The sequence below is a fragment of the Oreochromis niloticus genome, linkage group LG6 (assembly GCF_001858045.2).
Source record: "Oreochromis niloticus isolate F11D_XX linkage group LG6, O_niloticus_UMD_NMBU, whole genome shotgun sequence".
Classification (NCBI taxonomy): domain Eukaryota; kingdom Metazoa; phylum Chordata; class Actinopteri; order Cichliformes; family Cichlidae; genus Oreochromis; species Oreochromis niloticus.
In genome coordinates, this window is record NC_031971.2 from 33,084,956 (window position 1) to 33,107,834 (window position 22,879).

General features: G+C 39.7%; 1 protein-coding gene and 1 long non-coding RNA gene across 3 annotated transcripts; both read left to right on the top strand.

Moving 5' to 3' along the window:
• The first annotated feature begins 1,044 nt into the window (after nt 1–1,044).
• Nucleotides 1,045–17,336, top strand: slc2a15b (solute carrier family 2 member 15b). Of its 2 annotated transcripts, XR_266968.4 has the most exons (13): nt 1,045–1,228; nt 2,672–2,770; nt 5,906–6,066; nt 6,178–6,302; nt 6,550–6,695; nt 7,044–7,176; nt 7,502–7,689; nt 9,939–10,049; nt 10,827–10,928; nt 11,571–11,646; nt 12,857–12,984; nt 14,145–14,516; nt 15,679–17,336. XR_266968.4 is itself a non-coding variant. In XM_005458530.4 (12 exons), exons 1-12 carry the CDS (start codon nt 1,184–1,186, stop codon nt 14,370–14,372), a joined length of 1,542 nt encoding a protein of 513 aa, XP_005458587.1. In that variant the 5' UTR covers nt 1,045–1,183; the 3' UTR covers nt 14,373–17,336. The 2 variants fall into 2 exon arrangements, 1 of the variants encoding a protein (XP_005458587.1); XM_005458530.4 differs by having other exon boundaries at nt 14,145–17,336.
• A 938-nt stretch (nt 17,337–18,274) lies between these two features.
• On the top strand, nt 18,275–22,262 carry LOC109202583 (uncharacterized). Its single transcript, XR_002062521.2, has 3 exons — nt 18,275–20,049; nt 20,145–20,237; nt 20,313–22,262. It is a non-coding gene; the product is annotated as an uncharacterized LOC109202583 (long non-coding RNA).
• The last annotated feature ends 617 nt before the right edge of the window (nt 22,263–22,879 follow it).

The following is a 22,879-nucleotide window of genomic DNA, read 5'->3' on the forward strand; positions in this document are numbered from 1 at the left end:
GCAGGACACCGGCCCTTGAGGCCTGGAGTTGGACACCTCTGTTAAAGACATTTAGTTCAAGAATCATATGTAAAGCAAATGGTACTGTGACTAAGGCAATTAAAAGGCAACCAAACAGGTCTTTATCCAAGACAGTCATGTGAAGATCTGATGCTGAGCGTATCACTTTGGTGAACATTAACTGACATTATTTATTTGCGTTTTGTGTGCAGAAGACAAAACTGTGAGTAGATGTAAAAAAAAAAAAAAAAGATGTCTACACCTGGAAATGTAGGCTTTGTGGTTGTCATTTCTCAGTAGAATAGTTATTCTTATAGAACATTTCAAATTAAAAGCCAAAAGGGAAGCACAAAAAATGCAAGTCTTACTTTTAATTAAACAGTAAGGGTAAAAGAAAAGTCCAAAATTAAACTTTAACTCTTTTCAAAGTATTTCCATTAAAGGAGGTTACAGAAAGCAACATTTATTCACAACTTTGTTAAACCTGTCAGCATGGAAAGCTTCTTACTTAACCAGAAGTGAAAAGCTGCACTTATAGATTTCTGTAAAATCGTGCAGCTACCACTTGACTACTAAGTGCTTTAGGCACCAATGACTGGATTTTTTAAAATCACTTCTAATTAGTTGGATTGTTTCATGTGAGTGTTGGGGAGATGAAACTTAAAAGATAAACGAATTTAAACAGGAAAAAATGCAAAGTTCAGTGCAACTTTAAAATCAGTTCAAGGTTAGATTTAAACAACAGACCTCCAGGTGCATAAGGAAAAATAAAATCTTAAAACTGTAGGTATCTGATGCATTATGTCATTAATAGTCTTTTCTTATACAATCAATTTCTTCACCAAATTCCACGAAATGTAACCGGGTAGGTTTTGTGTAATCCTGCTAACAGACAAATAATAACATTTTTTGTTTTTTAAAGTAGATTATTCTAATCACCCCAGGGTGCAGGATGACACTCGCGATCTTTGTTGAGGAAAGGAAAACGATTAAAATATGGGATGGGCCTGCTTTGCAGGCGGTTTAGCGACCGTGGAAATTCCGCCCATCAACACGACACGCCTCCTCTCCGGTACACGACCACGGCTCAAACTCTACAAATGGGGATGCAGTGAGAAGAGTTTTGAAAAGTTTTGCAGATGACGAAGAAATCACACAAGGGGAATAATCATTTATGACTTAAATGGCGGAGGAACTGTTACAGGGAAACAATGAAAAACTCACCTCGGTAAGTGTAAGCATTTTGACCAATTTAGATCTAATTCCTGGGCGGTGTGGTCGTTTCCAGTGATCGCTTTTTATTAGTCACATGATTTTGGAATTATGCCGCGAATGCCTCCTAATCTCATTGTACAACGTTGGTTCAAGGTCATGGTTCATATAAGATGCTTACTGGGTTCCATGGAAAACTCATCATGACACACTAAACTCGTACAATAGCACCAGTCACCACGTCATATGACATTCCAAGCATCGTTCAATTTACCACAAATCAGGTTAAAAAAGACTAAAGGAGACTTTAAAAGCAGAAGTAGCCTGTGTGTGTTTTTAAACGGCAAATGAGAAGTTACTCGTGTCTCATTTTAAAGTGGTGTGACATGTGAGCAGCTCCACATAAGATATTTAATCAGAATAAATTGTTGCTGAGTGGGGTTCAATGTCTCCTGTGAACTATATTTACAAGGACTGACAATGGCTCAGAGGAGCTGTTGACTAGCTTTAGTCAGACTATGAGTCTTATCTGTTGTGACTGATTGTTGTTGTACAGCTTTAAATTCTAAATGAAGTCAGGTACCTTTGATCATGGTGACTTTTTAAAACTAAACATCATTTAGCTGATTTTTCAATGCACATCATTAACTGTATAATTTAGTCAGCTGCTTTAACATATTCATTTAGGGTAATTGTTTACACTTCCAGTTTGTTTAGTTTTGGTGAAATCTACTAGATCAGGGGTGTCAAACATAAGGTCAGGGGGCCAGAATCGGTCAAGCAAAGACTCTGACACTCTGACACTGAATGGCTTTAGAAAATGTGAAAGAGCACATTAGTTTTTGACTTTTAATTGTGTTTAAATAGGTTTTACAGCTTAGGTAAAAATGGCCATATAAATATATATATATATATGGAGAGATTAATAATGATATTAATGTGATTTTACACCTTTATTCCTTGGAATTACAATTCCTTACAATTTTTCATTCACTACAGCATTTCTTCATCGTGTACAAAAACAGACAAGCTGTTGAAATTGAAATGGCTTCCCTCACTAACCCCCAACTTTGACCAGTTGGGATTTAGCCTGGTTCTGCTGGAGATTTCTTCCTGTTATAAAAGGCATAAAAGGAGTTTTTCCTTCCCACTGTCACCAAATACTTGTTGGAGGTTTCTCTAGTATGATTGTAGGATCTTTACCTTAGAATATAAAGGGCCTTGAGGCAAAGTTGTTGTGATTTGGTGCTGTATAAATAAAATTGAATTGAATGAATAGTTAAACTGCTTTGCACTGACAGAAAGGGGAGTTTCACTGGTCTGATCCACTTCACATCAAAGTGGACTGTATGTGTCCCACAATGTCAAATGAGTTAGACATCCCTGAACTAGACAGTAAACTCTGTTTGCAGTTTGCAGCTTGGTTTTCACCTCATGTGTTGCTTTGTCTTTTCCACAGCATCTTACAAAGCCTCTGCTGGCAGTGGCTTTCCTGGCCTCATTTGGCAGCTCTATGCTCTATGGCTATAACTTGGCCGTCGTCAACTCTCCTGCACAGGTATTATCATCGTCGTCTACATAATAAGACTCCTGGTTTTGTGATTTCATTTGCTTGCGTGCTTTTTGTGAGAACTCAAATATTCCCTTTATGGTTAAACACTGTATGAAATTTGATTTTCAATGGTTAAATAACCCATTTGAACATAACACTCCAACTGAATAAATAAATTGTCATGTGGGGTCATGTGGGCTTATGTAGCTACCTCACCATGTCATTGATACGCTGTAGCTCTTAATCCATTATGTTCCTTGGATGTTGAATTTGCCGCGGTGCAGTCATGTGTTCCAGCCCCACAGAAACATGTGAGCAGGCTCAGGGTATCGTCTCATGCTCGTAGCTCAGGACTTAGGATCAACTAAACCTTTCATCTCCAACTTTCATTTGCATTGTTTTTCTAGACCTTGGTATCTGTTGTTGAAACTTTATAAATGTTTTATAGTCTTAGATTAATGTAAAAAAAAAAAAAAATAGAAAAACCCTGCATTAGTTCCAGGTCAGAAATCAGCCAGGGTGTTTTTTTTAATGCTATTGTTTTTAGATACCCACAATGAAATGTAATTGGTTTAGAGGGAGTCTTAGACATGTTGAAATGCTTGCAGATGCACTGTCTAGATTGGAAGCTTGACATGAGTCTTATTTTTATAAAAATAGATCCACGAGATGATTAGCTTAGCTACTGGTCACGGGAGGATGGAATGAAGTCACAAGTCATCTCTCTAAAACACACACATTAATGTAATAACTATTTCCTGGCACGGCTAATTTCAAAAGACATGGAGCCAATTTAGTTGTTTCTGCTTGTCTCCTTTGGCTAAGCTAACAGTTTAGCTAGCGTAGGCTGACTGATATGGAAGTCAGATGTGAGAATAAAATCAGAAAGATACTGGGTATTTCCCCAAATCCTGAATGCTCTGCACAGAAGTAGGGACAGCTGGAGCAGTTCAGTTCATTTTGTTTGGGTCAGTTTCTTAGTCTCAAGTGATCTAAAATTTTCTGCTCAAATGATGAGGTCAAACATTTACCTGCTCTCAGTAACGTTAGCGTTCTTTTTGTGCTGTGTGTGGCACAATAGCCAGTCAGTGCAATAAGACAAAATAGTTCATTTTTTGTGCTTTGGATATTATGATATGGACAAATCTTGTCTGAAAAGAAATAATATAAAAACTTAGATTATTATTATTATTTCAGAATGATATCCAAAGCAGAGCCTGTAAGTCTCAGAGTATCAACATAACATCCTTTTTTTTTCAGACTTTAAACTCAATAAACTTCAGGTAAAATGTATTTTAGTTTTAACAGTTTACCATCAAATTTAAAGAACACTAGCGCTTCAGTAATCAGCCAGCAGAGTAGAAAGAAAGATAAGACCATTTAGCAGTTGGTTATGATTTAATGTAATTGGTATGACAATCATTTGATAATCTGTTGACGCTGTTGTTGACACTGATACAAATAAAATGTGATCTGTTGTTAACCTCTTTTTTCAATCACTCTTCTGTTGGAGGGATTGAGTTTTTTTGTGTGTTTGTTTTTTAAGAGAGAGGAGTCTTTTCCCTGGTAACCCTCCCAAACAAGCCTTACTTCTCAGTTTTTTGCCCTGTCGTGAATTTTAACATTAAAAGTTTTAACACTTCCTCAGAGCATTGGATCATCTGGCTTTGGGGCCAATGGGTTTGTACTTCCAAGATTTTTCCGTTGTGTTAACACACACCTGAACACTCCAGACCAGCATACTGCAAAAACAAACAAACAAATAAACAAAAAAAGCTTTTATTCATGTGGTCACACCTGCTGATGATCACTTAGTCAAGTGCTTTTGATTAGCAGCGCCTGGCTGCTACTAATCCTGTGGAACCAGTAAGGATGTACTTAGATTTTCACAAAACTATGAAGTTCTGTAAAAACATTCTTTTTTACATGACTGTAGATATAATAAAGATGCTGCACATATACGAGCTCAAGGTCAGTATATGTCAACGTTCAGAAAGTAATATTTTAGTAAGCAAGGTAATGTCTGTTCTATTCTATTTAGCTCTTTTAAAGAGGAGCAGATCAGCAGTTGAAACTTTTCTGACATCATATGACACTTTCTATTGTTTCAATAATTTTCATTACTTTGTATATGAAATCAATACAGAAACAAAGCAAAGGAGCAAATATAAATTTCCCTTCTTGTTGGTTATGGACACTTACTGTTTTTACTGTCGTGTGCTTCTTTATGAGATCTGTAGACTTTCACTGAGGCCTTTTTATGTGCGATAACATAGCACACAGTACAGGGTGAATTTTTGAATTGTGTCCTCTCCTGCGCCTTTTCTGTATTCTTTTGAATTCATATTAATTTATATATTTAATTAATATTTTTCTCAAAATTTTATTGCAATGGATCATCCTGGACACTTTATTGAGTGAAAGGCGTCACTGTCAGATTCATCAAGCATGCAGTCGATGAGTCCTTTTCAGCTTTGAATTTGACTTGACTTGATGAAATTATTGAAGTTACAACATCAAATTTTCATTTTTCAGGTCTTTTGGGGACAAATTGTGATGTATCATTTATATGTTTCATTTTTTGTGTCATGTCTGTAGTGTTATAGTTACGGATGCTCACATTAAACATGTTCAAGGTTTCAAAAAATTTGATCAGCGTAACTGATAATAACTTAGTATATGCACTATTTACAATCCCAGGCTTCCAACTGCACAATTTCAGGCTGTTTTTGCAACTCTTGGCTCTCGTTTATGTCGGTAAGATTGGATGTATTTATTATAGTCGTCTCATGGCTTTAAATGTGAGCACAGAAGCTCCACACTTCTCTTCTTCAAACTTTCTGTTTGCAAGGGGTAGTCGGTCTGAAGAAAGTTGCTTTAAAAGGAAGAGGAGCTAAAATAGCTGGTTTCAGAGAGCACATGGCTGCACGAAGCTCAGTGTAAGAAAAAAAACAATATTTTGAGCTCTGACTCCTATAAAACTGCTGTATTAGAATAATAAATAAAAGGCTAAATAAATAAGATATCTTTAAAAAAAAAAAGTAACATTATCTTTTGATTGCACACAATCTTTTTACACTGGGTTGGATTTATTTGGTGCTTTTTTTGCTTAGAAAATGAATTTACCTTGTTTTCCACCAGTACATCAAAGACTTCTACAATGAGACATTATTAGAAAGTCATGGCTTGACTCCAGATGGGCATCTTCTTACCGTCTTATACTCTCTTACTGTGTCAATCTTTGCCATTGGTGGAATGACGGGAGCACTGCTGGTGGGCAGACTAGTTACCAAATATGGAAGGTCAGTGTGACCATGTTTATGAATTTTGAGTGCATGTTTATAAATTATTATTAACCTGTGACAGACTCAAACTTAGAGTGCTGAGCAACGAGAATCACTGCGTCCAAACAGGAAAGGGACTCTGGTGAGATCCACCGCACTTGTTTTTATGGGTGGAGCTCTGATGGGCTTTAGCAGATGGTGCAGAATTCCTGAGATGGTCATCATTGGGCGTTTCATCACAGGAGTACACTCAGGTAGACGTGCCTACTGTCCCTGGTTGACTAAAATGTATTCCAATGTCAATAATCTCCTCTTAATATGTATTACTTTTATTATTGCTGCGTTGTTGGTGAAAAATAGCTGTATATGCATATCCTATAATCTGTAAACAGCTGAGTCATTTATGCTTTAAATTGCCTTTTCAGTTCATATTTGGTGTTTCGTTCATTTTTGCACCAGCACAGTCAGACTGTATTAATTGCAGTTTCTTCTTTTCTACAGGGATTTCTCTCAGTGTGGTGCCGATGTACCTCGGTGAGATCGCCCCTAAGAATCTGCGAGGCTTCCTGGGTCTCGTTCCCAGCATTCACATTTGTCTCGGAGTTTTCATCGCTCAGGTCCTGGGGCTCTCGGAGATACTGGGAAAGGTGCTTATACTGTTATGTTTGACTGGCTTTCATTTTGACTTTCAAGTAATGTTGACATAGTTCTAATATGTAATAAAAATAACATTTTGAATTTATGCATGCAAGCAGAGACTCTGTGATGTAGAATTGAGCAGATGCACAAAGGGTTGCAAACAATATACCTTAAGCCAGAAAAAGCTTCAAGACACCCTATGTTTACTTATGGAATAGCTAAATATAGGTATAAAGACAAAGATGGTAAAGATGGAATGAAGTTTTAGATGATGATATTATTATTTTCTAAAATCAAGGTTTAGGTGAGGTGTTTGGTTTTTATTTGGGTTTTTTTGTTGTTTTTTCCCCACACAGGAAGAGCACTGGCCTCTGCTTTTGTCTCTTGTGGCGGTTCCTACCATGGTCCAGCTGATACTGTTGCCATGGTTTCCAGAGAGTCCACGATATCTGCTAATAGAAAGAGGAGATGTGCATGCCACCATTGCAGGTTAAAAAGTGCATTTCCTGCTTTCCTTTTCTGAATGTAGAAATTACAAAGAAAGATCAAGACAAAGTCTTTTTTTTACTGTATCACATGGTCAAGTTGTGCGTCTCTACATTTAAATTAACCAGCTAACTGCTCAGGCCACACTTTATTTTAAACGCCTAGAACAGACTCTCAAACTTTACATAATCCTTTCACTGTGATACTTGACTGATGAATTAAAACTGGTTTTAAAAAAACACAGTTATCAGATGTTATAATAAAATAACTGTAGTGTGCTAGGATTTGGATTTAGTTGTCTAGACTCATGTTTCACTCTGTTCTGTAGCCCTAAAGTGGTTCCGTACTAAAGGAAACATTCAGGCTGAGGTTGAAGAGATGCAGGAAGAGCAACGCTCTTTGTCCTCCATGCAGACCCTCTCTGTCTGCAGCCTCCTCATGGACAGCTCTGTCCGCTGGCAGGTCCTCACGGTTGCGGTGGTCAACATCGGCATGCAGCTGTCTGGGATTGATGCCGTGAGTAGGAGAACTATTGTGTTGTCTTTTTCATCTTTTGTTTATATGTGTGTGTGTTGTCACATTTTGAATGTGCAACAACTGTGGAGTTATTATATGAGAGTGAGATCTTATAGTGCGAGAGTTCCCAGCTGGGCTCCTCCCGTCCATCCATACATCACAGTCTCACACCCACTGAATGACTAAGCAGGGGGCGATGTGACCATGCCTCATTATCTCCTGGTCCTCTCCCTCAGCGTTACCTCACATAACAAGGTCCACCCATCCGAACACAAAGTCAAACACATCTTTGTACTCATTGCTTCATATGGATGGAGGCTCCAGGCATGCAGGCTCATATGCTAGTGCCATTTCGCAGCAGGGGTGCACCCCACTGAGTCTCTCAGTCCCAGCTGTTCCAGCCAGGAACACTGGAAGGCTTCAAACCTCCAGAAGAAGTAGTGTCTCCAAATCTGAGACACGGAAAGTAAAACTAAGAGAGTTTGAAAAGTAAATGTGCATGTTTTTTCTTAAAATATTGGATACTTATAGTCATATCCATACAGACTGAGTTTTTGCACAAACAGATATTCTTCAACATGTTACAACATGGTGCTTTTACAGTATTTGTGGTGCTGATTTTGTAGAGTTATTACAGCCAGCTGGGGAGCCACTCAACCTAGGAAAAATGATGAAAGAGCTATTTCTTCTGCAAGTACTACTGTAACTGTCCTGTCATTCACATCATAAAGTGGCAGCCCCACATCGCTATTATTTTGTTGCTGCTCTTGCTTTGTTTTCATTCTTCCACTTCTACACGAAGCAAGAGAATACGACAAAGCACCGACTGCATATTCATAATCATAAACAAGTGAAATCATGGATAAATCGTGAAGAAGGAAAAGAAGGGACAAATAACTAAATTCATAAAGTTATTTTTCAGGTAACAAAATATTTTCCAGATGTATGTAATGAATGATATCCAGTCTTTGTACTGGTTGTAGTGGATAATTCAGCATGAGCGCAATCATTTCCAAATAAGAATGCTGTAATAAAACGGAGAATGAGGATTACGCTCTTTGGTTGTTTTTTTCTTAGGGTAGGGTAAGTTTAGACATGTGCTGAGGCTACCTGCATCTGTTTAGGATCAGCATACTCCACTAAAAAGTGAACCAGGTTTTATCCACTTTTTGTAATGTGGAGGTGTAAGGTGCTAGGACATTTGACACAAATGTGCTCAATGAGCGATTTCCTGAACTAGGTTGTATAAAGTAGAAGTTGCCATTAAACTATTAAGTTATCAGCATCTGTCTTCTCAAGGACAGTTTCTCAAGACAGATGCTTGTTTTGGTAATACTGAAGTAGTATAGTTGGCATTGTAGCTTTGAGTAAGCCCAGCGATTAAGTCATTTTAAGACTGTCATTCTCTCCTACTTAACTTTTCCTACTTTGCATACCTCATTGTGTAAATCTGGGTTAGGTTTACACACTGAGGCATGTCAGATTAGATGAGCTAAATAATACAAGAACACCTTTGAAATTCTGTGATTTTAAAGGGTTTATTTTAGATGAGGCTACTCCTGTTAAAAAAACAGCGTGGTCTGAAAAAGCTGAAAAAAGCTCCAGAGTGAAATGGGCCAAGGCTACTTTGCTTAGCACTCTGACACCACTGCAGTGTTACTGGCTTGCACTTTTGTGCTCATGTGCGTAAAACAAAATATATGAATCAACTCATATAACACAATTCCTATGTTAGAGGAGATTTTAGCTCAGTAAGGAGGCGTTTTAGCCTAGCAGCTTATATTCATCTTCATCAAATCTTATCCCAGTTGTTTAGGTTTCTGGAATTGTTTATGCTTGTGCAGGCCTTCTGCTTTGCTCGTCTGTTTGCATACTTCAAGCCTCCAATGGTGATGAAATGTTATATGTATGGTTACTAAATCAACAAGACAGCATTTAACTGCACTGATCACGATCTTGTCCGCACATCATCAATGATGGATGTTGTATCAGCAAAGTGTGATTAATGAGAATGCGCAAATTAATTTCAAGGGGAGTACTTGTCAGGAGTCCATACTGATGAAAAGCTGTATCTCAAATGCATGAGTGATGGTCGGCCTTGTGATAATGATCACTATGATGAATCGTGTGCATTACCAGATAAGCAGAGTGACTTTTTGGCTTCTTAAGAAAACAAGGCAAACTTTGATTTTTACTGTATCGATAATCCAAAGCATTCAACATATCAATAAACCTTGTGTCAATTTCAGATCTGGTTCTATACAAATGACATTTTTAGGAATGCAGGAATTCCAGACCCTTATATTCAGTATACAACAGTGGGAACTGGGGCCATTGAGGTCATCTCAGGGATGCTGGGGGTGAGTAGACACACACACATTAAGATGAAATTAATGTATTTCTATTATACAAGGATATGTTATATTTTGGACTTGTAACACTGGAACACAATACAATACAATTAACTACACAGCATTACAGATGTGATAATGTGCTGCTGTTTTCCTGGTCTGAGCTCTATTTGACCAGTGTTAAAGCAAAAATATACAACAGAATTAAGTATATTGGGAACTTGACTTAAAAATTGCATTTTTTGTTTTGTTATGGATTTAATGGCTGCTAAACTGAAAATAGAATTAGCAGATTAATTAACCATGAAGCACTTGGGGTAGCAATAAATCTGTGCCTTGTATGACTGATGGTAACTTCAGTCTTGATCCACAAGAAAAAGAGAAACTGGGAAAAACAAATACCTTCCCTTCTGATAAACATGTAACTTTTTACCTAAAATACTTTAAAGAAATAATGACTTTGGTTATTTTGGTTATGACATGTCGTCATGCACAGTCTGTTTTGTTTGATTTGATTGTTTCAGTTTGTTTTTTCTGTTGTCTTGGTCATGCTTGCATAAAATCCCATTAGGGGAAGGTGAGCTGAAACCTAATGAAGGTCATTTATGCTGTAGCGTGCACAGGGTCATGTTATACACTATAAAAAATAGATATATAGATATAGATATATATATATAGGTATAGGTAGCATGGCAAATGAAAGACTCACATAATTGCAACTAACTTTCTGAAAATCTATTTTATGGGTTATTCACATGTAGTCCTGCTTATTTGTCCATTATTTAGTGTTTCACTATTGAGCGTCTGGGCAGAAGACCACTGATGATTGGTGGTTTCCTTTTTATGGGACTGTGCTGTGCCGGAATCACTGTGTCTGTCCTCTTCCAGGTACATGTCATCCGATATCCTGCTGGTTTAGGAATATTTTGCATGACATTATAGTACATTACATGGAGCTTAGGACATAACCAAATTTACATAATTTACATAAATTATTGTATGTCTTCAGATGCAAAAGCCTCTGAATGACACCCTCTGTGAAAAATGAGAAAATGATATCAGGTGAAAGCTTCACTTCAAACCCATGCTAAGCCTCTTTCCAAACGTGGTTTGTTAGCAGAAACCTCTAAATGCCACTAAAAGCTACCATGTCCACAGGAACACCAATCAAAACACACTTATTTGTACGCTTGTTTTCAGTTGCATGTTTAGCAACTATTCCCTGTGTCTCATCCAAAGAGGTGGACTGCACAAAGGATGATGCACAAATGCAAAGCAGGTTTTGCTGCAAAAGACTATCGAGTTTGTTAAAAACCAGTGTAAGACATTTCATTCAGTGACCATTTCACTGCTGTTAAAGTAAACTCACTGAAGCTGAACATAGGACACTGACGAAATATTTAAAACAAAATAAAATGTAAGACAGGCTTAGAGATTTTTACATCTGAAGTCATCATATAAATTTATAATAATAAAAAAAAACTGTGTGTGACCATCTGCAACTCATGACTTGTGTTTGACCAATCACAGCCGCAGTTGTCCTACATGCGCTACATCAGTGTGGGCTGTGTTATTGGGATTATTGCTGGCTTCTGCATAGGTCCAGGTAAGAAAAAACACACAAAAAAAACAATCTTGTATCTGTATCTGGCATGAAAACTTTCCAACACTTTCAAACCTACATGTGATTGCATTAGCTGTAAGTAATCCTGTGTATGAGGAAACACTGCACCCTGCTGGAAACTTGCGCAATAGCAGGCATTAAAGCTTTAAAACATCAGCACCCCTTCCTCCACACTCCTCCTCTGGCTGTGAGGAGATATTGTATTTCATTAGTCTTGTAAATTAGGAAATCCTAACTGCCACACTGCTTCCATTCTCACAGCCATTTGTACACTGGATGAGATGAGTGAAGTGAATTAAGAGGCAATAGTTTACAACGATGAGAGCCACGTCGAGCGAACCTGCGAGGATGATGGATTAGAACAAATCTGGTTTACATAACGTCATTCGTCAAACAGGCAAAATCTATACCTCAGCAAACAAGGATTTCTCTTGCTGCAATTAGACTTCTAATGGCTCATTGTTCATAAGCTAGCTGTGATGAATATGGTTTCCTTCAAATGAAACCTTGCTTGCACATTGATGCCCTCCCATATATACCGCAGATGTTGACAAATTATGGTGTAGTTATTGGTTTGACAATATTAAACTTTTCTCTCTGCAGTTATCATGCACAGAATAATGAGCACATTATTCGGAAAGCTAATCATTAGAGCTTATACTAATGCATATTTCTCCTTCATAGCCTTCACTTCTAACAATGAAGAATCACATGTTTAAAGCTAAGGCACATCTTAAACTAATGAATTGCATGAGCTAAGCTATTCTGTGTCTTGCGGTTCAGAAGTGGAGTTTTGCCATCTTGACAAACACCTTCCTCTCTTGTCAGTCTATGATTAGTGAGTAATAATGAACACATAATGAAGTACATGTAGAAAAAGGAGTGTAATATAATAGCACTTGGGCTTGTGAAATGTTTATCATTAATCATCTTCTGTTAATTTTGAGTAACTGCCAAGGAAGAGTCCTGAGTGGGAGTATTGATAAAGTAATTGATGAACTAAGATGCCGATGTTAATTTCACATCACCCAATAGATTCATATAGCCATACTAAGTAATTAAATGTGATTTGTGTTATAACAGGATGCTTAGTTAGATTAAACTGTCTTCATGTGGTGTTGTTGGGAATATTTTTGGAATCCAAATGTGACCTATGAAATAAGACAAATATGTTTTTGTGTGTTCTTTACAGCGGGTGTGCCTTTCCTGATCACTGCGGAGCTGTTTAAGCAGTCTCATCGACCGGCTGCGTACACCGTGGCTGGTTGCCTCAACTGGATGTCCAACTTCACCATTGGTTTTGTCTTTCCCTTCTTAGAGGTCAGCACTGACTTGTATCCCACAGAGCTAAATTCAAATGTACATAAAAGCCATCTAAAAATACAGTCCAGTTTATAGTGAAAAAACATGTAAAAAGGCTTTATTTCGATTTTTTTTTTTTAGCCTTGATGGCGTGTAGTCTTGACATTTGATGCAGATCTGCTGTGTGTATGCGACTGGCTGTGCACTTTTGTCTGAATAGAAGTGACTCCACAAATACCAATAAAATTGCCAATTAAAAATCCCGACCTTGCTGTCTGTCATTGTCCTCGGCTTCGTTCCAAGTGAACAGCTACAAAGTAAAGAGGACAATTAATTGTTAAGTTGACGGTGACCGAGGCAGTCAGTAATTACTCTGGCCACAGATCTTAAAATATGAGATTGCATGTTCCTTAATCTTTCTGTTTTTATTCCACATGAAGCAGAATAACTTCATTGCTCTCAGAAAGTTATTTTGGTCTTTGGTCTGCCTCTAGTCTCTGGGATAAGCTAGGCTAAACACCCTGTCCTGTGTTTTTTCTGTTTTATAGCCTACCTTTAGGAAAGCTAATCATAAGAGCTTATACCAATGCATTCCTCCTTCTGCAAAACGTCACTGTTTTGCTACAGATCTTACTGTCTTTTCCAGCAAGAATAATGACAATAAGGGCAATAAAAGAGCCCCTGGCTAGTTTGGAAACCTAGTAGATCATTTTCAGTTAAAAAATGGAGGTACTTCCCTTAAAAGTTTGCTATGTTAATATTAATGCTAATGCTATTAATGCTAACGTTAACCTTTAAGCCAGGGATGTCCAACTCCAGGCCTCAAGGGCCGGTGTCCTGCAGGTTTTAGATCTCACGCTGGGTCAACACACTTGAATCAAATGATAAGTTCATTACCAGGCCTCTGGAGGACTTCAAGATATGTGAAGAGGTAATTTATCCATTTCAATCAGCTGTGTTGGATCAAGGACACATCTAAAACCTGCAGGACACCGGCCCTTGAGGCCTGGAGTTGGACACCCCAGCTTTAAGCCAACAAAACCGATAATCTGCCTTTCATGTTCTCTTGTCGTGGTTTGCATTGTGTTCATGTTAATCTGCTGTAATGATCTTCCAATAACAGACTGTTTTGTTTCTTTAACTGTGCATTTTTATTCTTTTGTGTCCTTCCACCCCAGATTGCTACAGGTCCTTTCTGTTACCTGATCTTCTGTGCGGTCTGCATGGGAGTGGCTGTCTACACCTTCTTCATCATTCCAGAGACCAAGAACAAAACTTTCTTGGAGATCAGCCAGATGTTTGCCACCAAGAATGAGATCTGTGAAGAAGAGCTGTATCCAAATAGTGAACTAAAAATGGCTCTGATGAACGGCTATGGAACCCTTGACTTCCATGACAAAAAATAAGAATCCAGCCAGTTGAATAGGAGCTCAACCAACACTGTCAGTGATACAGACGAGGAACTGTGAGATCAGCTGCTTCGTGCAAATTGTCACTGCATACAGTTATGGTCAGAAGTTTACATACTCATCATGGGCATGAATGTCATGGTAATTTTGGACTTTTAATGACTCCTTTGAATTGTTCTTTTTTAAGGTTGGAATGATTATATGGCAAACATTTGTAATGCTTTTAGAAAATATGAACTGGGGACACAGCTGTGAGTTCATGTTGTATTTTCTCAAATCCACTCAGAATTAAAAGTATGAATACAGACTCAAAAATATACATATATCCCCACTAATATTTGATTAAATGTCCTTTAGTGGGTTGGACCTTTTGTAGATGCCTTTGGTAACCAGAATTATGCTTCTGTCATAACTCCTACTGGATATTTGATCTTTCTTCTTGATAGAACTGGTAGATTTAATTTAAACTGGTTTCTTGACGTCGTCCTGGCTATTAACCATAGTCTATGGAGGAGGTGGGGGCTTTGGGAAGGCCATTCCAGAAGCTTAATGTTAGCGTCCTGTATCCATTCCAAAACCAGTTTTAATGTGTGTTTGGGATCATTGTCCTGTTGAAACAACCAACTGTGTCAAAGTTTTAACTGAAGAATTTGACAGTAGTTCTTCTTCTTCATTATCCCATCCACTTTGTGCAAGGTACCAGTACTACTGACAGCAAAACAGCTTCTGAGCATGATGCTACCACCACCACACTTACAGTTGGTGAAGTGTTCTTAGGCTTTGAAAGCCTCACCTTTGCTCCTCCAAGCACACCTCTTTTGGCCAAATTGCTCAGTCTTTGTCTAATCTAGCCATAAAACTTTTCTCCAGAAGGCATTCGGCTTGTCAGTGTAGGCAGCTACATATTTTAGTCGAGCTTGAAGGTGTCAGTTTTGGATCATCCCCAAATTCCTTCGACTTTGCCATTGTTCTGAATATCGGTCAATCCAATGAATGCTGTCAAACAAATCCTTTTTATACTGGCGAAGAGAAACTCCCAGCTATAGTCGATCATGATCACTAACAAGAAGTTAACGGGCCCTGGCCTTGTCAAGTTCAGAGATCACAGCACAAACACATCCTCTTCCAAATACACATGCATGCAAACTTTATATAGAGTAATTAGTTAGTATACCGCTGAAGAATCTTGTATAGTAGCTGCACAAGATTGCTCAGTCCATTTTTAATGCTTTATCATTTACAAGACACAAAAATATATCTGACCCTGAATTTCTTTTGTCTGTTTGTTCTTTGTTTTTTGCAGATTGACGCCTATAATAACAAGCAAACATACAAAACATTAATATGAAAAAATTCCATTCATAAACTCGAAACTGCATTTCTACTTTAACATCAAGCCCTAAGCAGCACCTCTGAGTTAGCACAATACTTTGACTTCTTTTGGGGGCTATATTTGCTTCACATTCATTGAGGTGATGTGATGCCGGAAAAGGACTCCCACACTTAGAAAATTAAAATCAAGAGAAATATTGTGTGGCATCATTGTGTCTCACCAAAACTACCATAAAGCTAACACAACAACACTTGCAATTACAGCACAAACAAAAATGAATTATGAAAGTAATACACAAATAAAACTGAGATTTTCAAACTGCAACCAAAATGATTCCCAACACTGACATAATGGAGAAAAGTTGCAAAAGGAGCTATTCACACCAAAGGGCAACAACAGAACTCAAACTTTGGCCTGAAAGGCAGGTAAATGCTGCCCAGTAAGTTAAAGCTTTAATAAAGGCAGGATTATTCTGATTCTTATTATTGGTTAATAACCATTCATTATCTCTAGAATTTAGTGGTTTACAGATTTGCCTAACAAGTAAAGACACCCTAGTTTTATCCCATGAGGAGACAAAAATCCCTTTGAGACTGCATCAGGAGAGGCCTCCGGTGCAACAATCTGCCAAATCAAAGAAATGCATAGCCACTTTGGCGACCGTGTGTTAATAAAGTAGCAGCTGAAAGCAGCTTTATTGGCAAATAAATCATTCAACAGTAAGGTTCACAGTTCATTCTTGGGTGTGTAATAGCAGTTTAGAAAACATTGTCACCACAAGGTCTATTTAGTTGCAGATCTAATTTCATCAAATAACATCATTTTTTATCAACAGGGAGACTGTCGTACACAGCAGGCATCTAACTGCTCAATATGGGCAACAAGTGCTCAGAAAAAAACATACTACAGTGCTGCATGCACTAGAGAAGATCTTTATAACTGAAGGGCAAATAAACAGACCTTACTTACTTTATAAGTGTTTTACAGATATAAGCTATTAAGAAGAATGTTAATAGCTGTCAGTTTTGGCTGGTGTTTCTCCTGCAGATGGTAGGTAGTTATTAAAATTAATGTTTTGGTAATGCTAGCAAGTTTTAGCGACGTGCATTCATAGGCTCTATGGGAAAATTACAGATAGTTGTTAATTAAGGATAATCGTTAAATACTTGAATTTTACAGACTAGAGTAAAATTACCTGCAAAGCAAGTGCTCTAAGAGGTCTGAAAGCACAAACATAACAAAGAGGTCCAGTCTAATGACTCGAATTAGATCATATGTCTGCAGACAGCTACAAGCTATTGCTGTTTTTTCTCAATGGGGAAATTAATAAGCAAGAACAAATATTTTATTTTGTTAGTGTTACTCTAATACTGCATGTGCTAACATAGGTGTCTGTGGTGACTGACTCTCTTTTGGAGTCAACCTCAGATTTAGTTATTAAAATAAAAAGTGATCTCTGGCTAATGACACGGAGGCTGCATGTATTAGTCAAAATGTTGTTATGACATTGTAAATCAAACAAAGTGTTTTATTGTCTACCTCTGGTTCCGTCATCCTGCGCAAAGTGTGTCAATTAAAATGTTACTAAAGTGTTACTAAGTTATGACCGTCTACTTTAGTCGTTCATCTCAAACTGTGTGATCATAGCGTGAAGAAGCTTTGGTAAAATGTTGCTCAGATGTACCTCTCAGTGTGTTAGTGCCATCACTGACTGTTTTTCTCTGCGAGGGTCGAAAATCTGCCATACCATATGACATGCTATGGCATATTTGGGAGTCATACAGTATGTTGAGAGATGGGGAGCATTGCTTTTCTCTCGCTCATCTCTTCCCTCTGCCTTGAGGCTGGCTGATCCATCTGTCAGCCCCTGCAGAAAGGCCCTGCAACCCCCAGCTGAGGCAGAATGGATACACAATGTCAAATGCCTGTTTTGATATCACAGATGAGAGAAGAGGGGTGGACCGTGCCAATGGTGGAAACATCATCATATCACTGTAGGATTGGTAGAATACTCAGAGCACTATAAAACACGTCTTCTTGACTCACAAAAGTGGAAGGAAAAGTGAGGCAAACTGTGATGGAAGGTCAGGCTTTGGCGTTGTTGATTTGCTGCTGAATGGACAGAAGCCTTTCGGTCCTGGCAGAGAGGCACAAGTAGGGGCAGCATGGCTGTTAATATGTAATGTCACTTTCAAACAAAGGGCTCCTTGTCACCGAGACTACAGTATATTTCTGTGGATAATGCCAAAGGATTGTGCACATGTGAAAACACACACTTACACGCAGGCTCGCTTCGCCTCGGGCTGGCAGAAGCTATAAATCAAACAAATAGCATCACAGCCTGGCGAAGAAAGCATTCCAACAGATAAAATGCTCTCCTACACAACAAAGCCACACTCACTGCGTAATTAATTGCAACAAATTACCTCTTCCTCTCCCTGTCGGCCCCCACCTCACTTTTTTTTACGGCACTGACAAGAGCGCACGCTCCTGCGCACGTGTGTGTGCAGATGTGTATGCGCACGCAGCGCACAATGCACTGCGCACTATGGCACCGGTACGTAGACTCGCACACAAGCGCACACACATACACACTCGGCCTGCACCCTTCATAAGTGCTTTAATGTGGCTTATTGCAGTGTGCGGTCCCCTTAGCCGTGGAAATATTCGCTTGACGGATGTGCTTTGTCGCCGGCGCTCCCCGGCGGAGGGCGGCTGTCAGGGAGGAGATGATAACATTAACAGGGAGGCAAGGCGATGACAAATGCCTGTTATCAGCGAACGAGGCCGGTGACAAATCGAACGGCAGCGCCCAAGCAGCCCCGGCGCGGCGTAATAAAAAAGAAGATGGATGGCACACCCAGGCAGGGCCCGCGTTAATGCGATTTCCACTGCTCTCCCTGACTCCCAATTAAGGCTGGGGGGGGGGGGGGTGGAGGTGGTAGAGCGCGGGAGAGAGGAGACGGAGACTGTGCGCCTCGTGAGTGTGAGGAAGGAGGGAAGCTAAAGATGGGAGGAGGGAAGGCTGCAATGGAGATGAGAAGAAGTTAAAAACGAGTGGGGATGGGTAGAACTGACAGGAAGGAGAAATTCTGTAGCATATAAAGAGGATAGCTGTCACTAAGGATGGGATGAGGGACAGGAACAAAGTGGAAGAATCACAACACAACATGCAGCTTTAATTGCCTGCAGACCCCATCTGCTCCCTCTCATCTTCTTCTCCTCGGTTTTACTCACATCTCAATCAGGGCCGTGTCTCACAGGTACAGCGTTGTTTTGTGTCTTTGCAGCCAGGTGGAACATCGTTAGAGTTTTTCTAACAGCGACAGTAATGAACATAACCCGACACAGCATTAGAATAAAAAATAACTGGATAAATTCTCGCTTTAACCTCCTATCAGGGGCACCGCATGCTCCCGTGGTTTCCTGTTGGCCCAGGATTCAAGGGCTGCACCCTAAATCAGTGCTTATAAAAACAGAACTGACAGACAGCCCATGGCGTATAAGCAGACAGAGCTATACAGATGAGCTACGACTCTGTCCAGGATGACTGTTCCAACTCATCCTGTCCAAGGACCCAGATGTTATCTCTTTACTAAAAGGATCAGCTCAGGATATTGAGAAATTGCTTCAGGATAAGGGGGCATCTGTGCCCGAATACCCAAGGGCTGCTGTTTTGTCACTCTGACAGTGTTTTATAAAAGGCTGAGGAAGCTCAGAAGGCTGCAGAAACAAGCCTCATATATCTCCCGCTATTACACCCAGGCTAGAAAGAGAGGGCTGAAATGACAATGAAATATAGCCCTGGCTCAAAGGGAGAAAAAGAACAGGGTCTAAAGAGGGACAGCTGAGTCTCCCCAGGAGCCTGAAAGGGGCTGTGCTCCAAATCAGAGACAGATGCACAGCAGTCAGACACCAACCCTGTGCTATACTGCAAGCGCACAGAGGTGAAAAGGAGACGATATGTGGTTCAGAGAGGGAAGTCCTCAGAGAGAGCAGCCTCTCGGTGCCTTTGCTGATATTAGTCTGAAAGAACAAGGAAGGAAATTAGAGCCCTGCAGGAGGAAGAGAGAGGGAGAGGTGTGCTGGGGAGCTAAAAGTCCAAACTCGGCAAGGACCCTTGCATCATTAAGTTGTCAAGTGGATGGGAGGCCCCGAAATATGACTTGGAGTTATTGCTGGGGCCGGGCCTGATGATATAAGAATTACAGTACATGGATCATGGCCGGATCGATAGGTAGACAAAGTCATTATAGAGGGGCTAGAGTTCAATGCCTCCCTGGGGCTGCAAGCTGGGACATATTTATCACTATGGCAATGTGTAGCACACACAACACACAGGTGGGTAGCTGTGTAGTTATATTTTGCTTGTTGCTCTTATTTCCAAGGCTATCTGTTCCAGCTGTATTGATTGTTTAAGTTTTATGTGGGTGCAGGCATCTCTGCATGAGTTTCTTGACCTGGTATCTGTCTACGTTTGTCAGCATATTTGCTTCCTGTGAGGAGTGTCGACGCACGTGTGTTTACAGGTAAGCTAGATGTCTTGGTGCTTGCACATCACTCAGCGGTGAGCATTTGTCCTTCCTCACTCTCTGTCTTTGCAGCCACAGGGTTGCAGAGGGATAGGGAGCACGGGCAGGCCAGCATCGATCCTCGCTTTGCCAAGAGAAATTAGGCATGAAATTAAAGCTCCCATCAAAGGCCAGAGCTGGCATTGTCACCTGATCCAGCACTATTTATACTCCCAGGAGATGATGATGATGTCTCTATCACACTGATGATAACAGGACAGAGAGTAGAGAGAGAGAGAGAGAGAGAAAGAGAGGTGGAGGCACAGATAGAGAGTTTCTCCCCTCCATCCACGGTGCCACTGACCCGCCATCATTTATACTGCCAGCGCTCAAGTGCAAGGTTAGCACCAACCTGAGCCTCCATAAATCACTGCTCTGCTGGACGGAGAGAGGCCGGGGTCAACGCCTCTCACAGCCAACCTCTGCAGATGACAGAGTATTTATAGATCAGGAAGGAGAAAGGCAGGGAGGAAAGAAGAGGCAGGATGTGTGTCTAAGTGGCATGTGAGGAAGTGTGTGCACACAAATTCAGATGTGATAGTAAATATACATCTGATATGAGTAAACTCTTGCTGTTCTCTTGAGAACAGAGGTGTTCTCCTGCAGCCGTGTAGTCATTGCATGCACAGCCGACACAGAGTTGTGACAAACGCAGGAGACTGTAGGGGGAGCCCATTAACCACAAATCAGACCCCATGTGTCGACTTTTCAGCTTCCTTTATAAAAACACATACTTCAACTTTAATTAAATAAAAACATAAAGCTTTTATTCTATCTACCATAAAAGACCAAAATGTGGGAGAAAAAGAGCCCATATACAAGTCACTGACACATAGATGACTCTATCTGTAATACACAATTTTAAAGTCACATATTTCCCAGTCAGACTCTGCTGAGCGGAGTCTCTGCCAAGTGCAGTGTTTTGACAACGGTACAGCAGGTCCAGCATGGTGCTCTAATGACCAGTGGCCAAAGGTTGTCCCGGCTAAACACTGGTTATGGTCAGCCACAAGATGACTGGGTGTCCCAGTGTCAAACTCATTTCTGCTGCTGCAGGGTTTCATGCATGGCGTCCATCTCTCCAGCAAAAATAAACCTTGGCACAATGCCAGATTTTGAAGAAAGAAAAACGGTTTTCAGCATCAACCAATCCTGCCGCTGCCCTGATGATTTAAGTGTTTACTTTTAATTCTGGAAACTACTGAATCCCTGAAAACCCATAATACAAAATTCAAATGTTGTGTGTGTGTGTGTGTGTGTGTGTGTGTGTGTGCGTGTGAACAGTCGTAGTCTGAAGGTCAAAGCAAAACGCATGTGATTGGTTCAACTCCAAACGGGCTGGAAAATTTGCAAAGACGTGCATGAGTAACTTTGCCTTTGGCTAGCATCTGCTGCTTTTCAGTCATTAACAATATGATGCTGTGTTTGTGCATACAAGTGGACAGCAAACACACGACGTTTTCAAACCATGAACCAACCCTGTATATGATGTCTTTGATGTTCGACTGTCACCTCCATGGTGTGACAAATAGTAATTAAAGCAATTAAAGTTGTCTCCTGATACAAAATTAATAATTTCCGTCTAAATTTCTGTTTGATAAACTTCGGTCCCAGTAACCGTACCCGGTTAGGTTCTAGTAAATGTTTGTACCTGAATTATTGATTTGATTAGTAGACAAGAATATCATTTAGCAAGTAATAATTTTAATATTAAAAAAGCTGGATATATTTTGTTTTAATTAGTTTTATGTTTTCCTTTCTTTTTTCTTTTTTGTGGAGCAAATGTATACAAGCACTGAGGGGAAGTGCGGGTGAAGAGGAATATTTTGAATCAATAAAGTTTCAAGCACGGGGTAGGGATCAATAAATATATACATACTTCTTCTTACCCCACATTCACATGTATGTGTACATGTATATGCAGGTATCTGTATATATGTGTGTATTATTGGTGTGTTTGCTTTATATGTCTGAAATAAAAGGTTATCATCATCATCAAAAAAGTTGAAGTTTCTTTTGTATATTAAAATTTTAGAGAGCGTTTTAGCGTTTTAGACAGTTGTCTAAAACAGCATTTACTTTTAACGATGTTTTGGACTCGTTAACTTAGCAACATATCTTCCTTAATGAATTAGGAGACTCAAGAAGCCCATAGTGTCCATTTACAACTAGAAGTCAAACTAGCAGTCAGAATAAGCTTTTAAAAATGGCAGTTGTTTTCTTTCTAATGTTCCACCGCTTGCCCTTGATAATTTTCTAGATGTTGTAATCTTAAATGTCAGAAACAGGACTCATGTCAATTGTATAGTTTGGATGATAAGGTAATTTCACTGAGAAAACTCGTGGCGAGGATAAGCGGTAAGTTCATCTATGGCAGGTTTTCTGTGAATTAGCTTTGTTATTGTACTGAATTGACTTTCACAATCACGAGACATCCCTCTACCCCCTCCCACCCATCTCCCATTACAGTCTCCCCACCAGAGCAGCCCCTCCTCGGGACATGAAGGTCAGCGTGGCAGATAGGAGGGGTGTTTGATCGATAAGCACCAACCTCCCCTCGGCTCACTGACAGCTCCTGTCAAGTATCCAGCAGGACTCCT

Bases quoted from the DNA above. Each gene is read 5' to 3' on its own strand.
- slc2a15b (XM_005458530.4), top strand. From the start codon at position 1,184: ATGGCGGAGGAACTGTTACAGGGAAACAATGAAAAACTCACCTCG. The intron at 1,229-2,671 runs GTAAGTGTAAGC...TCTTTTCCACAG, and splicing joins ACAATGAAAAACTCACCTCG to CATCTTACAAAGCCTCTGCT. The intron at 10,929-11,570 runs GTACATGTCATC...GACCAATCACAG, and splicing joins CTGTGTCTGTCCTCTTCCAG to CCGCAGTTGTCCTACATGCG.